Genomic DNA, 17508 nt, shown 5'->3' with positions numbered 1-17508 from the left:
TAGGAAGACTGCTCACCACACAGCAGATATATTGGCCTTCTTTCTGTATTTCAAACGCCCAGCTCTTTCACACTACAGAGCTCTACTTATATTACACTTATATTTCCCTTTTCCTGGAACAGTCTCCAGATAGTCTCATGGCTAGCTTTTTGTTACTCAGCCCTCAGCTCAAACCTTACTTTCTCTGGTAATCCTATCTGGCTACTCAGTCTGATTGCTAGGGTACATGTGATGTGGGTGTGCATCTTCACTGAAAATTTGGAAGTTCCTTTGCCATTGTTTTCCATGTATGCGTGGGAGTACATGTGCTCCAAGTCCAGCTGTTTAAATATATTTCATGGAACTTGAGATCTGTGTATTATTGCACAGCTATGTCTGATAATTCAATGAAATTACAGACGATTTCCCTATTAATGCCTTCATGATCCCTGGCACTGATTACTAACTTGGTTTCTCCAAAACATATAGATATATGAATTTAATGCAAAAGCAGTTGATGATTTATTGTAGTATCCTGCATCTCTTGTGTTTGTAAAAACAGTATGTGCTTTTAAAAAATAAACAATGAACCATAGGTAATTAATGGACAGTTTTAAAAAACCAAAACAGTTTTTAAAAACCCTCAAATGTGAGGGACTTCCCCGGTGGTGCAGTGGTTAATCCACCTACCAATGCAGGGGACACAGGTTTGAGCCCTGGGCTGGGAAGATACCACATGTTGTGGAGCAACTAAGCCCATGTGCCACAACTACTGAGCCTGTTCTCTAGAGCCCGTGAGCCACAACTACTGAGCCTGCATGCCACAACTACTGAAGCCCGTGCATCTAGAGCCCATGCTCTGCAACAACAGAAGCCAGCGCAATGAGAAGCCTGTGCACCGCAACCAAGAGTAGCCCCCGCTCGCGGCAACTAGAGAAAGCCTGAGCACAGCAACAAAGACCCAATGCAACCAAAATAAATAAATATATAAATAAAATTAATTTTTAAAAAACCATCAAATGTGATACGAAATTTTAAAAATTAAAAAAATTTTTTTTCTAGTTTAAAATGGCACATTGTTCTCATGAATCTCTTTTCTCTGTCAGATAGCCTGCTAATATAGTAACCGCCAAGGGCAAGGAAAATAGGAGATGAGACAACAGTGGATGAGAGATGTCAATGTTTTCAGAAGGCCAAAGCAGATGAAGAAACGATAAATTCATAGATCACAGAAAGTTACATGCTAAATGTCTGCAAGGAGGTATACCAAGGAGAAACAAACCTACCCACTTGATACAGACACTGAGGCTCAGTTTTTGCAGGCAGTTTCCAAGGAAGAGGGAAGGTGTGAGGCTAGAAACAGGATTCATTAATGTCTGTGTTCAGGGACTTCCCTGACAGTCCAGTGGTTAGGACTCTGGGCTTCCACCGCAGGGGGCACAGATTCCATCCCTGGTCTGGGAACTAAGATCCTGCATGCCATGTGGCACAGACAAAAAAAAATAAGATAAAATCTGTGCTCAGAGCTGTTGGATGTCCAGGAGCCCTATCTCACTCAAGCCAGATGACTTTTCCTTCCCCATGCCACAGACAGAAAGTTTATTTTCTGGGTAAATTGAACCAAAGAAGGCACAGATGGAGGCTGGGGGTCCATAGCATTGAACAAGGGAATTGTGTGAAAGTCTGTTTTCTGACTGCAGGATGTCAACCCTCTTCTCCCACTTGGTGTCATTAAATCAGTACCCAAGGTAAACACCACTCGCACCCCCCCTCCCCCGCAAACACACACAGACACACACACACAGTCAAGACTGGAAGATTATTCTCTGAAGAAACCATATGGTACCAGAGAAAAGAAATCCAGATACATTTGGGCACTCTCCAAAGAAAAGGCCAAGTCACTACTTACTACAATGAAGTCTACCTGTTGACAAACAGTATCCACGCACAATCTGCTTTTAGGTGCCTCACTTTTAAATATTAACTGATACCCAAAGAATCAGACAAGGAAAGCTTTCTAAATGAAAGAATCCTTTTAGCATACTTTCTGCCCCCTCCACCATTTTGTTTTTACCCCCAAAGTAAAATACCGCCTAGGGCTTAAAATGTAAACTTTAAGAGAATTCGTTCCAACGCTGGGATTATAAGCATATGGGAGGAAAAGTGTGTCCTGACAGCGGTACCCTCACTGATGCCCCAAACTGCATCTTGCCTACTAGGCCTGTAGTCAGTTATATCCAGAACTTCTGCTGCATAAAGCTGCATGGCTCCTCAGCAAGAACGCCGAGACTTAGCACGCACAGAGCGCTGGAGCCACACAGGTCTTTTATATCAAGTTTTTTAGCTGTATATAGATGTTTTCCAATGCGATTGTACAAGGCCTTGACTTAACCTCTAGAAATAACGAGGGTGTGCGTCCCACCAGCTCACAGGGCTTCAGGCCAGGATCCTCGGCGATGTTACCACGAAAGAGGGGATCTGCCCGCCTCAGGCCTCCCCCGGCGTAGCCCCCGGCGGACAAAGAGCTACACCTGGAGATGCGCGGCGGCCTGCACCTTTGTGGAGCCTCCATTCCTCTCCGGAGACGATTAAGGGTTTTCTGATCCGAAGGAGCCACCGATTGTCAGGTAAACCCCGCAAAGTGTTTGTTCGTTTTCCCTATTTTAAACCTTTGTCTCTGTAGATTGACTCTTTGACCCCAGGCGCGATCAAATACCTCCCATTTTGTTTTGCCGAGAGGTGGGGGTCTCTGGCCGAACAGGAAGGCAAGTCTTCCTCCGCCGCAGCAGCGCCTGGAGTTTCTGGCCGTAATCGCAGGAATTTATCGGACAGCTTTCTACTGCTGTATTGAGATTCATTAGAAGTGTTTCTCTAGTCTGCCCCGGGGCCCGCGGGCGCTGGGACTAACGGGCGGCGCGGAGCGAGCGGGAGGGCGGCTGACGGGTTTAGGGCCCAGACGCGGCGGCCGCAGGGCGCCAGAAGAGGCGCGCGCGGGCCCGCGGGCCGGGGGTTATTTCAGTGCGTGGGGAGGGCGGCCCGCGGCCTAGTCTGGGGTTAAGCGGCTTCTCCCGCGCCGGAGACAGAGCCAAGAGCAGGCGGCTGGACACGGGACGGCCTCCTAAGCTCCAGAGAGTTCCCTTCCTCGGAGACCAGCAGAAGAGTGGGCGAACATGAAATCCAGTCCTGCCATCCAAGCCGCCATCGACCTCACCGCGGGGGCCCTTGGGGGCACAGCATGCGTCCTGACCGGGCAGCCCTTCGACACACTGAAAGTGAAGATGCAGACGTTCCCTGGCCTGTACAAGGGCCTCGTCGACTGTGGCCTGAAGACATACTCCCAGGTGGGTTTGCGGGGCTTCTACAAAGGGACCGGCCCCGCGCTGATGGCCTACGTCGCCGAGAACTCAGTCCTCTTCTTGTGCTACGGCTTCTGCCAACAGTTCGTGAGGAAAGTGGTTGGATTGGACAAGCAGACGAAGCTGAATGATCTGCAGACTGCGGCCGCTGGTTCCATCGCCTCTGCGTTTGGCGCGCTGGCCCTGTGCCCCACTGAGCTGGTGAAGTGCCGGCTGCAGACCATGCACGAACTGGAGATGTCAGGGAGGATAGCAAAAAGCCATAATACAGTTTGGTCCGTCGTGAAGAGTATCCTTAGAAAGGATGGCCCCTTGGGCTTCTACCACGGACTCACGAGCACTCTGTTTCAAGTAGTACCAGGCTATTTCTTCTTCTTCGGTGGCTATGAACTGAGCCGATCGTTTTTTGCCTCGGATGGATCAAAAGATGAACTAGGCCCTGTCCCCTTGATGTTAAGCGGTGGAATTGCTGGAATTTGCCTTTGGCTTGTCATATACCCAGTGGATTGTATCAAATCCAGAATTCAGGTTCTTTCCATGCTTGGAAAACAGGCAGGACTTATCAGAACTCTTTTAAGTGTTGTGAAAAAGGAAGGAGTAGCAGCTTTATATTCTGGTCTGAAAGCTACTTTGATTCGAGCGTTCCCTGCCAATGCGGCACTATTTTTGGCTTATGAATACAGCAGGAAGATGATGATGAGCCAGTTTGAAGCATACTGAAGTGTCTTGGTGAATCTGGATCCAAGTACACGCCTTTGAGGACTATAATTTAACTCAGAGTTTCATGGAGCACTGGACCAGTGTGGTATTATTTTTGACTTAATGGGAACTTTGCTTTTGTCTTCCCTGCTTATATGCTAAATCTTAACCTTTATGGAAGAACCTCTATTTTATATCATATAATTTCTGCCCATAATTGTATTGAAATAGAAAAGTTGCTGCGCTTGTGTTTGGTGAGGTAATACAGGGCGAGTGGGTGGCCGTATGTACCTAATCTGAAAAGCTAAACATAGTTGTATCACCGGGCTTTTGCATAAATCTACACATGTGCATGCAGTTTGTTTGCTTATATGTTGTGAGTGAAACACAGTTTGGTTTCCATGTTTAATCTCATGTCACTAGAAAAACCGAGTTAAACATGTTTCAAGATGGTTATAAATGATTACTTAACCCACTCAAGATGTAGGGTCTCTTTAAAAGTCTGCTTAACATGTGCACTATATTAGCCAATTAAAGTTTTTAAAAAGTGTTTGGTGCTTGAAAACGAAAATATCCATCTACATTTTTTCATTTACAATGATTTATTTTATTTTTTATTGAGGTAATCTTGATTTATGGCATTATATTTCTACATCTGTATACCCTACAATGTGCTCACCACCAAAAATTTAGTTTTCATCTATCACCATACAGTTGATCCCCTTTATCCACTTTGTCTCCCTCGTTTACCTGCCCGCTCTGATAACCACTACTCTGTTGTCTGTAATGACATGTTTGTTTTATTTGGTTTTGGTTTGTTCATTTATTAGGGGTTTTGTTTGTTTATTATAGTTTTTCATATTCCAGATATGAGTGGAATCCTATAGTATTTATCTTTCTCTGTCTGACTTACTTCACTTAGCATAATACCGTCAAGGTCCCGCCATGTTGTCGCAAATGGCAAGATTTCATATTTTTTCTCATCTAGATTTTTTGTTTAATATTTATTTGGCTGCACCGGGTCTTAGTTGCGGCATGCAGGATCTTTAGTTGCAGCATGCAGAATGTTTTTAGTCGTGGCATGCGGGATCTAGTTCCCTGCGCAGGGATCCAACCTGGGCTCCCTGCACTGGGAGCGTGGAGCCTTAGTCACTGGACCACGAGGGTGGTCTCTGTCATCTTAGATTCTTAAGAGGAGAATATACCTGCATACTGATGTGTCTTCCACAGCCTCGAGTTAAAGTTTCAGAGTAGGCACCCTGGATTTTCCCAAGATGTTCTACTCTTAAAATAGTGCTATTCATCTTCAAAGTGGGATCATATTCCACACTCTTAGTTAGGTGTGGCCTAGAGCATTAGGCCTCTGGGAAGTAGCCTGGCCTTTGTCTGTACCAAATTTCCTTCCTCTCTTCTCCCAAAGAGCTTCCCCTCTGCTCTACTTTAGACTGAGGAAGAGGTGAGGGATGGGGCTGTGCTTCTGTGCTTGGATGAAGACCCATGTAGTTGACAACAGTTCTTGGCTTCCAGTCTCAGGTCCTGGCCTGGGTAGGATTCCAGGATGTACTATTGGCCCATTTAGGGGTTGTTGATTCCTTTTGGATCGTTCACTGTCCTCTCTGCCTCCACCAGTCAGAAACCCTTCCAGGGAACAGAGAGTGCCAAAGCCATGAGAACTTTTTGTTCCCTGATGGTGATCAGGTGACGTTACCAGTGGACGAAGTCCTCTCCTCTCAAATAGAACTAGACAGAATTTAGTGCTTGCAGTCCACAGTGATTAATGTTAGGGCTGACCCATCCTGAAGTTTACCTGAGGGCTGATAACTCCTTGTCATTTTTTTACAGTGTTGGAAACTTCTAAATTTCGTACTGGCCATCTGTGAGTTTTATTGATGACTGTATATATGATGTGATTTTACAAAGCAATGAAACATAAGAAAAGCAACTTTATTAAACTGTACCATATGTATGTATATAGGCACTGACAAAAACAGAAAAACATAGTTCGTCTGATCCCCACACTCCTGTGCATGTGTTCTTTGGCCCTATAATGTAAGAGGGTCATTCTTACTAAAGTAAGCCTCATCATTCCATGATGATCCAAGACCAGCAGAGTCTCTCTCAATAAGAAGTGTTCTTAAGCAGCCTGTAAAGCTGAAAAGAGGCAGGCTCCCAGTGTTAATGATCGCACGTGGCATGTGTGTCAATCACTGCTGGTGGAATGTACACCTGGTATGGAATCCCCAGTTTCCTTCAGCTTTTTTCTATCTGAAACCTCTGAGGTAAGTCTAGCCATATTGCCAGAGGCAAGAGGGTCAGGGTGATGGATGTTGACAAATGGGGGCTGGGGCAGACATTTGGGGAGGGGATGCTCAGTGTCATGCCTGGTGTGCTCCAGAGCGGTGACTGGTCTTCCATTTGCTTTTTCTTTAAAAGAAAACCATTTTTCTACTTTACTTCTAAGTTATTTATACATTTAAGTTATGTATTATGTACATAAGTGGTCAGTAGCTACTTAATGGGGCTTCATTCAAGCAGGTCTGGATTAAAGTAGAAAAGAGAACAGGAATGGCTTCTGCAGGAAGTGGACCTTTCAAAGTCCGAAGGCCCCCTGCTCAGTACCCATGAGCTTGTCTCAATTAGCCCTATAGTCAACGGACCTTTTCACATGTTGTCCATTAAAGGTTTACCTAAATATCTTCAATAGAAATCATTTGAGGCAAGCAAGAGTGGGAGTAAGGAATTGAAACCTAAGTCAGAAGAATTGTTTTCCACCCTTTTTGCTTAATTCATGGTTCAATATTTAGATACAATTTGTACCACTTCAGATCTGTACTCAGACAAAACTATAGTAACTTGAAATATTGTGTTTAAAGAAATTTGAGTGTTCTATCATTAAACTATTTACCTAAATAAAAATATTTATTGAATTCACACCATTTACAGTATACTATATTGAGCTCTGGGTATTCAGATATTAATGGTCTGGTTTCTGTTCTCAGGGTCTAGATGGTCTAGATGTTTGTTTTCAGTCAGAAGAGCAATATTCTAGAATACAATTTAGAACAAAAAAATAGAATCCAAATTGTGTGTGTGTGTGTGTATGTAAAATCAATGATGTGTGTGTGTAAAATCTTTTCCTTAACTGTGTTTTTGGTTTTATATTGTGGTTTCTTTGTAGTCTTTAAATTAGTTTCATGGTATTTCTTTCTTTTTTCTTCCCCAGCTTTATTGAGATATAATTGACAAATAACATTGTGCATGTTTAGGGTGTACAGTGTTATGATTTTATATGTATGTTTATTATGAAATGATTATTACAATAAGGTTAGTTAATGTCCATCACCTCACAGGTTACTATTCATTTATTTATTTATTTATTTTGAGGTGAGATGGTATTTATTTCTAAGATTTAAGTTGGTCAAATCCATATTTCTGATGCGTAGCCTTATTTTAAACTTTACTTCCACATTGTATAATTTATCCCTCAACGTTTGAAAAATTATTTCTTATTGAAGTATAGTTAGTTTACAATGTTGTGTTAGTTTCCAGTGTACAGCAAAGTGATTCAGTCATACATATGTGTGTGTGTGTGTGTGTGTGTGTGTATATATATATATATATATCCTTGTTGTTTACCGATTTTATATATAGTAGTGTGTATATGTTAATCCCAAACTCCTAATTTATCCCTCCCTCCCCCATTCCCCTTTGGTAGCCATAAGTCTTTGACTCTATTTCTGTTTTGTAAATAAGTTCATTTGTATCATCTTTTTAGATTCCACAAATAACTGATATCATATATTTGTCTTTTTCTGTCTGACTTACTTCACTTAATATGGTAAACTCTAAGTCCATCCATGTTGCTGCAAAAGGCATTATTTCATTCTTTTTATGGCTGCATAATATTCCATTGTGTGTGTGTGTATGTGTGTATATATATATATATATATATATATATACCACATCTTCTTTATCTATTCATCTGTTGATGGGCATTTAGGTTGCTTCCATGTCTTGGCTATCATAAATAGTGCTACTGTGAACTTGCATGTATCTTTTAAAATTAGAGTTTTCTCTGCTATCCCTCAATTTTTTTTTTTTTTTTTTTTTGGCCATGGTGCAAAACTTGTAGGATCTTAGTTCCCGACCAGGGATTGAACCCAGGCCATGGCAGTGAAAGCACCGAGTCCTACCACTGGACTGCCAGGGAACTCCTTCTTATCCCTCAACTTTGAAAAATCTTATTATACCCTTTGGTCTACTGTCAGGACCAGATGGTATGTATCTTGCAATGCTATAGTGATACTGTAGCTAGAAATTCATTCTCTGTTCCAGCTTTCATGGGATACTAATACCAAGCTACAGCAGTTAAGTATATGTAATATCTCAGAAGGACCATATCTGGCAGTGGAGTATCAAACTTGATCATTTTCTTGAATTAAACAAGAGAATGTCCCCAAGGTGTTGAACTTGGAAGGAAAGTAGTTTCTCTTCTTCTGGCCCATATCTCTAAGAAGGGGTGACATTATTATCAGGAAGTTGTTGTGTGCATAAAACAGTCACAGGAGATTTTTTGCTCAAGCCAGAAAGTACCTTCTGTTTGGAGCCTACGTTTCCAACGTAAGCACCCTTTGAAATTTGAAATTCCTGTTTCAAAGTCTGTGACTCTCTGGTCTCTCTGATCTCTCCAAATTCATGCGGAATGGCCCAGGAATCTTCTCTGAGGGCCTTTTTAGAAAGTAAATTATTTCAGTGTTGGAACTATCATCTAAGTCTGTGGTCTGCCCTTTGAGCTCCATGGTCCACCGTGTTTTCAGTGCCCTCCAAATGCCAGCACTTTTAAATACAGGCTCCTTGTGAATGGTGTAAATGATGTTTAAAAGGCGGACTAGGATCATCCTGTGTCCCTATCTCTTCAAGGTTGGTGGAGTATCATCTGTTCTGATGCTCTGTTCATTGCCACAGATATAATGGCTTTTTCAAAACCACTTCAGAAAATTTGGTATTACTGGCTTTAGTCTGCACCTTGAGATAAAAAATTTCACAGCTGGGTAAGTAGTTTTGTAGAAAATTGATGTCTGTTAACAATTCTGCACATTCTGTGGGGGGAAAAATTGTACTCAGAAAGAGTATTATTTCTGTTACAGGGAAGCCAGATAATTGTCTATATAGTGAGAATTTCTACTCCAGCCTAACGTAGTTTCACTGGGTCCTCCTCAATAACCAGCAGACTTTAATCGGGGCATCCTCCCACTTAATTTCTTTGCACATTGACTTACAAATGGTTCTTTTGTCCATTCGGAGCAAAGACTCCTTTCTGCCTTTCGATGAATGGCAGACCCTTCAACCCGTGCTCTGAGTTCCCGATCTAGGTTCTTGGAGGTTTTGTCCACAAAAAGCCTTCTCTGTCTCCTTAGCACCAGACATGGGAATCTACTTGGACTCAGGTGCCCACTTGGTCATGAAGAGGCCGTGCAGCAGGATAAGTCTTGGGTTCTGAGTCCGGAGGCCGGCCGCAGAGCCATTACTCTCTTTTGTAATGCATTAAGGATTTTAGCACACACTGCTTTTTATTTTTAATTCTCTGCTTCTATTTTTATGCTTGCCTCTCCACTTCTCTTTGCCGTCTGGAGTCAAAGCTGAACCACGTCGATAAGAGCCTTGCACTATATCCAAGAGTTTTTCCTCCAGATTGATTCTGGTCTGTTAGTGCGAAGAACTAGGCAGGAAGTTTCCTGGGTTTCAGGACTTTCACTCCTTGAAAGAAGGTCTAAAGGCCTGGTTGAGCTTAAACATTTTTGGCAAGAATACTTCATTGGTGATTCTGTGTGCTTTATATTCTCTCACATGTGCTGTTTTGTTTTATTTTTATACGGTTGGACCTCAAGTTCACAGAATTGGATTATGCGAAACTGTCATCATTAGTCCATACCTGACCTGCGTTGTTTATTTACTTACCTATCCAGTATCATTTAGCTGTATATCTATATATGTAGTTATCTATCGAAATAGTAATAAGAATTTGTGAACACAGTACCTCCCCACAAATGCCAGGACCTTGGTAGTGATATACATCTGATCGTACAAATGGTCCCTCCTACCACTCCCTGGACCCAGCAGATCAAGGTAACTATCATCCTGAATTCTATGTGCATCATTCTTTGCTCCTCTGAATTTTTTTTTTGTATTATATGTTACTCCCACATATATATTTTTCTAGTTGTTTTAAATTTTATAGTAAGGGTAAAATACTGTATGTGATACTTTGGTACATTTTTTTCTCTAATATTTATTTTTAAAATCCAATCATCTTGTGTTCCTGTAATTCATTTATTTAGATTACTGTAAAACATTCCATTTTGTGAGTATGCCGTAGCTTATTCATTCAGTTGATAGGCATATGGATTGTTTCCTGATTTTTGCTCCTGTTGCCCACTGTCAATATAAACATTCTTATATATACCTCCTGATGCAAATGTGCAAGAATTTCTTTTGGGTATATAACTAGGAATAGAAATTCTGGAACTCGCAAGTATTTATCTAGGAGTAATCGTTATATTTAATAGCTAATATTCAACTATTTGGCAAAGTAGTTGTATGGATTTTTACATGCACTTGCAATATATAGGCCTGAATCTCTTGTATCCACAGGCTTTCCAACACTTGGCATTGTCAGGCTTTTAAATTTTTGTCAAACAAAAAAATCTACCTGATCTTGGTTTTGATCTATATTTCTCTAATTACAGCAAAAGAACATCTCTTTGTGCATCTATTGGTTATATGTTTCTTCTGTGAAATGTTTGTTCATGTCTTTTACAATTTTTCTATTGTTATTTTTATTTATATTGGTTTGTAGGAGTTCTTTATATATCCTTGATATTAATTCTTTGTCAGTGTGTATATGTGAGTATCCTCTCCTGGTTTGTACCTTTTCACATCTTTAAGATGTCTATTGATGAATGAAGTTTCTTGATTTTATTACAAATGTATTAATCTTTTATTCTATTGTCAGTGTCTTTTTTTTTTTTTTTTGCGGTACGCGGGCCTCTCACTGTTGTGGCCTCTCCCGTTGCGGAGCACAAGCTCCGGACGCGCAGGCCCAGCAGCCATGGCCCACGGGCCCAGCCGCTCCGCGGCATGTGGGATCCTCCCGGATTGGGGCACGAACCCGTGTCCCCTGCATCGGCAGGCGGACTCTCAACCACTGCGCCACCAGGGAAGCCCTGTCAGTGTCTTTTTAAAGAAATTATTTCTAGCCCAAGGTCTAAAATCCATTAACCTGTATTTTCCACTAAGAGCTTGAACGTTGTTTTGGGTTTTGTTTTTGTTTTTGACATTTGAGTCTTAGAACCATTTGAAGTTGATTTTTAAATTAAGACCCAATTTAATCTTTTTCTGTATGGATAACCATTTTTAATTGAACATTTCATCTTTTCGCATTGATCTGTGTTATGAACTGAATGTTTGTGCCCCACCCCCTACCCTAGTTCATATATTGAAGCCCTAGCCCCCACTGTGATAGTGCTAGGAGGAGGGGCCTTTGGGCACTAATTAGGTTTAGATAAAGTCATGAGGGTGGAGCCCATGATGGGATTAGTGTCTTTATAAGAAGAGGAAGAAATATCAGAGCTGCTTCTTAAACCACGTATACATACATGGTGTATGTATACATACCTGGTGTATGTATACATACCTGGTGTATGTATACATACATGGTGTATGTATACGTACATGGTGAGGAGGCTGCAGCCTGCAAGCCAGGAAGAAGACCATCATTAAGAAACCAACTGCTACATAGAGAATGGACTTGAGGACACGGGGAAGGGGAAGCTGGGACGAAGTGAGAGAGTGGCATGGACATATATACACTACCAAATGTAAAATAGATAGCTAGTGGGAAGCAGCCACATAGCACAGGGAGATCAGCTTGGTGGTTTGTGACCACCAAGAGGGGTGGGATAGGGAGGGTGGGAGGAAGGGAGACGCAAGAGGGAAGAGATATGAGAACATATGTATATGTATAGCTGATTCACTTTGTTATAAAGCAGAAACTAACACACCATTGTAAAGCAATTATACTCCAATAAAGACTTTAAAAAAAAAAAAAAACAGAAACCAACTGCTGGCACCTTGGTCTTTGACTTCCTAGCCTCCAGAACTATGCGAAATAAATATCTGTTGTTTAAGCCACCAGTCTATGGTATTTTGTTAGAGAAGCCTGAGCAGACTAAGACATTCTGAATTGCCATCTCTGTAATGTTCAAACATTCCATATATATATGTCTATTTTTGAGCTCCCTAATCTATTACATTTGTCAAATTTTCTGCCTGTGCACCAATATCAGACTATCTTGATTAATATAGCTTTATAACAAGTCAATAATAAGTAAGGCAAATTTTTAATCCTACTTTTTTTCTTAAGAAGTTTCCTAGCTCTTATTTTATTCTTTCATATGAATTTTAAAGTAATGTAATGTTTAAAGTAATGTTGTCCTGGGGGAGAAGAGAATTTATAACTTTAAAACATTGAATCTTCCAATTCAGGAACATCATATATTTCTCCATTTATATAAGTCATCTTAGTGTCTCTTCACAAAGGCATATGGTTTCTCCATAGAGGCCTTATACTTTATTAGTTAGACTTATTCCTAGCTACTTGATTTTTTTTAATTATTATAAATTCTATCTTTAAAATGTCAATTTCTGTTTACTGCTTTATAAAATAAATTGATTTTATATTGATTTTCCAAATTCAGCAACTTTACTAAACTCTTTAATTATAATATTTTATCTGTAGGTACTTTTGGATTTTCTTTGTACTCCTTAGTATCATCTACAAATAATAACAACTTTGCTTCTTATTCTGCAATCTACATAACTTGTATTTCTTTGCCTTATTATTCTGGCCAAAACTTCCAGTACAATATCAAATAAATGTAATAGTGGGCATTTGTGTCCTGTTTCTGATGTCAGAGGAAAGGTTTTAACATTTCACCATTAATGTGTTTTGCTGTACATGTTTTCATATCATTTAAGGATTAAGGAAGTTTTATTTCTAATTTAAGGAGTTTTTCCCCCCATTATAAACAGAATTTTATCCAATCCTTCTTCTGTGTCTCTAAAAATTATTGTATGATTTTTTTCTCTTTTACTTTATGTCAGTGAGTGATATTGGCTTTTAATTTTCCTTTCTTGATATCAGGGTTATGCAAAACATTTTAAGGGCGTCTTCTCCCTTTTTTTCTATTCTATGGTAGTGTTTGTATAAGATTGGAATTATTTCTTCCTTGAATTTTTGGTACTACTCACAGCGCCTTTCTTTCTTCCTTTGTTTTTTAAAGAAAAGTTTTTCTAATTAACTTGAAAAGTAGTTTAAGTGGGTAAGCAGAAGGGTACCTTGTATAATGCTAGACAGTTGCAGTATGGGAAGAAATGGACTTAGGCCCTGAGATGAAATTGGGGTGGTCCTCTACATCTGGGGAATGGGGACAGCAGCTCTCAGTGGAGCCCAGGCAGCGCCAGTTGTGACCCGACTGTGCGTTTGGTTTCAACCGGCGTCGTCCGCGAGTCCTGCGCTGGGTTACTTTACACTAGTGAAATGTTAACCAGCCATATTGGCTCAATAAATAGCTTCAGTAAGGAGTGAATTTCCTTCTAGAAATCAGTGCCTATTTTTCCTGGAAACTCCATTTTAAATAGTCCGGTTCCATCTGAAGTCAAGCTGTTGTCATTGCTGTCATTCCATGATGTTCTCTCCCGTGACACCTGTAGGTCAGATGAACCACTTTTTTGATTTAGAGATACTTACGTCCTTTGTGTTAAAGTTATTTTGAAGGGGTTGACTTGCTGGATGGCTCTATTCTTTTTCCTCCAGGAAGAAGGGGAGAAATGTACTTGGAAGTAATGTATGTTTATATCAATTTGCAAATTCCTGTACATATATATATATATATATATATTTTTTTTTTTTTTTCGGTACGTGGGCCTCTCACCATTGTGGCCTCTTCCGTCACGGAGCACAGGCTCCGGACACGCAGGTTCAGCAGCCATGGCTTACGGGCCCAGCCGCTCCACGGCATGTGGGATCCTCCCGGACCGGGGCACAAACCCGTGTCCCCTGCATTGGCAGGCGGACTCTCAACCACTGTGCCACCAGGGAAGCCCTAGCGATATATTTTTTTAAGCGTGAATGTAACAACATACTGTGAATTCCATCTTGGTTACAAATGAGACTCCTTTAGTCAGTTATGCAAATAAAATCAGTTCTTAAAAAAAAAACCAAAAAGAAAAAAACCTTATGGTTTAGTGGCTCCGATGATACCAAGCCCACGGTAAGCAGCTCTTATGACATTATGATCGTTTGATGTCCCATAGTCAGCCACTCATTCTCTACTAGGGCTCAGGAGCATGACAGCATCTACTTATAAGGACACAGAAGTTATCTGCTATAGAAGGCATGGATCTGCACTATAAGATTTGCACTATAATCATCCTACTGTGGCTTGCTGGAAACTCCACACAGCATCCTTATCCACTACTGGCATTTTTAGCAACATCCAATTGACTAGATGACATCAGATTGGCTAGTATTATCGTTTCAACCTGCTACGTATCTTTTCCTTACTCCGGGCCCTGCTCAAACCTGGCAGCATTTTGAGTTCCAAATATGGTATATGCTGCCTCTAAAATCCAGAGAGGTCCCCAAAGACAGTGCCTCTCTTTTAGTGGTAAGAGATGCAAGAGATAACTTGTATTTTACCTTGGGGGTGTGATTTCCTGGCATGCCCCAGACCCCTAGAATCATCACTGATGGGGCAGGCCCCTGAATCTTCACGGGGCTAATCTTTTACTCTTTGACATGCATGTGTCCTGCTAGGCCATCTAGGGTCCTTTTCATTTACTGCTCATTAGGCCCAATTAGCATGATGTCATCAATATGGTAGTCTAACATTATGTTCTGCAGAATGTTCAATGTTGAGGTCTTTGTGGAGTATGCTACAAAAGAAAGGGAAAGAGTTGACATAGCTCTGGGGCAAGACAGTGAATATATTTTGCTGCCCTGTTATGAGAAGATGAACTGCTTTTGATTTTATTCACTGGTGGAGTTTAAGATGAATGCATTCACCAGAAAAATAGCCACCTACCAAGTGCTAAAGGTTATACTAATCTGCTCCAGTAGAGATAACCACTGGTATGGCAGCTGTAATTGGAGCTGCCAGTTGATTAAACAAATTGCAGTCCATTGTCATCACTATGATCCATCCAGTTTTTGCAGGGGGTGAACAGGTGAATTAAATGAGGATATGAGGAGACTATCACCTCTGCATACTTTAACTTTTAGACTGTAGTGCTCATCTCTGAAATTAGGATGCAGTGTTACTTATTTACTATCTTGGCTAGGGAAAGGGAAATTTCAGGTTTTCCACTATAATGTTTCTTACCCTACCAGTCAGGGAACAAATGAAAGGGTTTGACATTGAAGGTTTCTAAGACCATCCCCAGGTTTGGTGATTTGCTAGAAAGACTCATGAGACTCAGCATATAGTCATACTCATGACTGTGAGAATGTAAAACGATACAGTAAAAGGATACAAAGAAAAATCAGCAAAGGGAAAAGGTGCCTTGGACAAAATCTGGAGGAAAGTAGATAGAAATTTCTAAGATCCTCTTCCTTGGATTCACACAGAATGTGCTTCATTCTTCTAGCATCAGATTGAAACAACATGTATGAAGTGTTGTCTACCAGCGAAGCTTACCTGAAATCCAGGGGTTTTATTGGGTGCTGGACACATGGGCATCCCCTGCCTAGCATAAACTACATTGTTTGTATATACAGTTTAGGCACAGTAAATGGCCTTTATCAGTTATGAAACGCTGGGGACAGTCTCCAAATCCAAGTCCCAGATGCCAACAAAGGGCCAACCTTGCAAGCAGGGCTTTCTAAGGATAGGAGTCTCAGGCCTGCTATGGTAACTCTTTCCTGCACAGCCCATCCCCTTGGCCCTTGGCCAAGGTGTCTTTACAACAAGATTATCATCAGTAGGACCCCATGTAGCAGGGTGAGACCAACATACAACATTGGCCTCAGTTATGCCCTCCATGGGTCCTAGATTTGGCCAGTTAAACAAATCCCACTAACCGTAAAGGCCTACCTTAGAAAGCCAGGTATCTTCCTGTTTAAGTTTTTGTTGTAACCTTTTCACCTGACCCAAGGCATCAAGTCAGGCACAGCACAACTCTGGCTAGGAAGCTGAAGCTGACACAAATGCCTTGTAGGGCTGAGGCAGTGTCATGATAGCAGGGTACACATGGAAGAAATACAGTCCCAGAGGGCACATGTAGTACCTCTGGAAACAGAGAGTTTACATAGTTAGGGCACCCCAAGCAGGACATACATTAGTTAGGCAGTACTGGTTAACAGAGACTTCAAGATGGCCTCTAACCATGGGGCCTCCTGCTCCAGGATTCTCAGTTCAGTCCAAATAATTCAGTTCAGTTTTTGGTTTCAAAGGGGCTTCCCAAGGCAGTTGGTTCCAAACAGTTTTGCTTGTGCATGACATCACCTTTTCCACCTCACAGGCGTGGACAGCATCTGGAAGTGTTCTGCATGGAAAGTGCAGGAGCTGGAGCCATTCTCTGCTGCCTCATAGTCAGCACTGTCAGGTGTGATTGTGGCCTCAGCAGTCCATTTGAATCCAGAATGCTCACAGCAGCTTGGAAAAGCAGCATGGGGAGTTTTCCTTCAAGAAGAGAGGGAAGCTCCCAGGAAGAGTTCTGAAAAACAAACATTGTTAATGTCCTCCCCACTCTCTGTGCCTCCCCGGGCTGTGTTTTCTTCAGTGTTAAAAAATCAGTGTGTCCCATTCAGCAATTATGACTTTATATTTTTTTAGTCATCCTCTCCTTTTACCCAGATCTTTTGTCTGAAAGGGTCATATGCAAGACAAAAGCATTTTCACAGAAACAATTTTTAATATAATTTTTACCATAAAGTCATATCATGTTAAGGAATTTATCATGATGATATCCTGAATTTTCAAAGGTTTTCAAAATGGATTTACACAGATCAATCTCTTTCTGGGGATGGTTGCATTTAACAGTCAAATTGCCTTAATAACATGTGTGTACTAGGTAAAAGGTGAAGGAAATAGAGTCACACTATCAGTTCATTGATGCAAATTGCAACCAATCTGAACACAAGTTAATAGCAGTGGAACATACCCCATTGGGGGTCCAGAGTCTGATCTGTCAGGAGTGGGTGGAGGGGGTCATAGTGCTGTGATGTGCCTTCCCCCAACTTGCAGGTTTCCACAGTACTCACAAATTAGAAATGCAACCATTCTCTGTATATCTCTATCAGAAACATAGAGCCAGGGCTTGCTTCCCTGATGGCGCAGTGGTTGAGAGTCCGCCTGCCGATGCAGGGGACACGGGTTCGTGCCCCGGTCTGGGAAGATCCCACATGCCGCAGAGC

The 17508-nt window shown here is 41.4% G+C and overlaps 2 protein-coding genes across 2 annotated transcripts in view; one reads left to right on the top strand and one right to left on the bottom strand.

Annotated features, from left to right (window-relative positions):
- Positions 1-3149: 3149 nt before the first annotated feature.
- Positions 3150-4055, top strand: LOC132597018 (mitochondrial ornithine transporter 2-like). Its single transcript, XM_060295471.1, has one exon. It carries the CDS (start codon positions 3150-3152, stop codon positions 4053-4055), a length of 906 nt encoding a protein of 301 aa, XP_060151454.1.
- Positions 4056-14941: 10886 nt separating this feature from the next.
- The window catches only part of PCDHB15 (protocadherin beta 15), a 28475-nt gene continuing 25908 nt past the window's right edge, over positions 14942-17508 (bottom strand). The window contains exon 3 of the mRNA XM_060296334.1: positions 14942-16808. Within this exon, the coding sequence (XP_060152317.1) occupies positions 16777-16808 (32 nt within the window). The 3' untranslated portion in view covers positions 14942-16776. The remainder of the gene's footprint in view (positions 16809-17508) is intronic.

Source organism: Globicephala melas, chromosome 3, assembly GCF_963455315.2.
Source record: "Globicephala melas chromosome 3, mGloMel1.2, whole genome shotgun sequence".
NCBI classification, from domain to species: domain Eukaryota; kingdom Metazoa; phylum Chordata; class Mammalia; order Artiodactyla; family Delphinidae; genus Globicephala; species Globicephala melas.
This window is presented reverse-complemented; position numbering and strand designations above follow the sequence as displayed.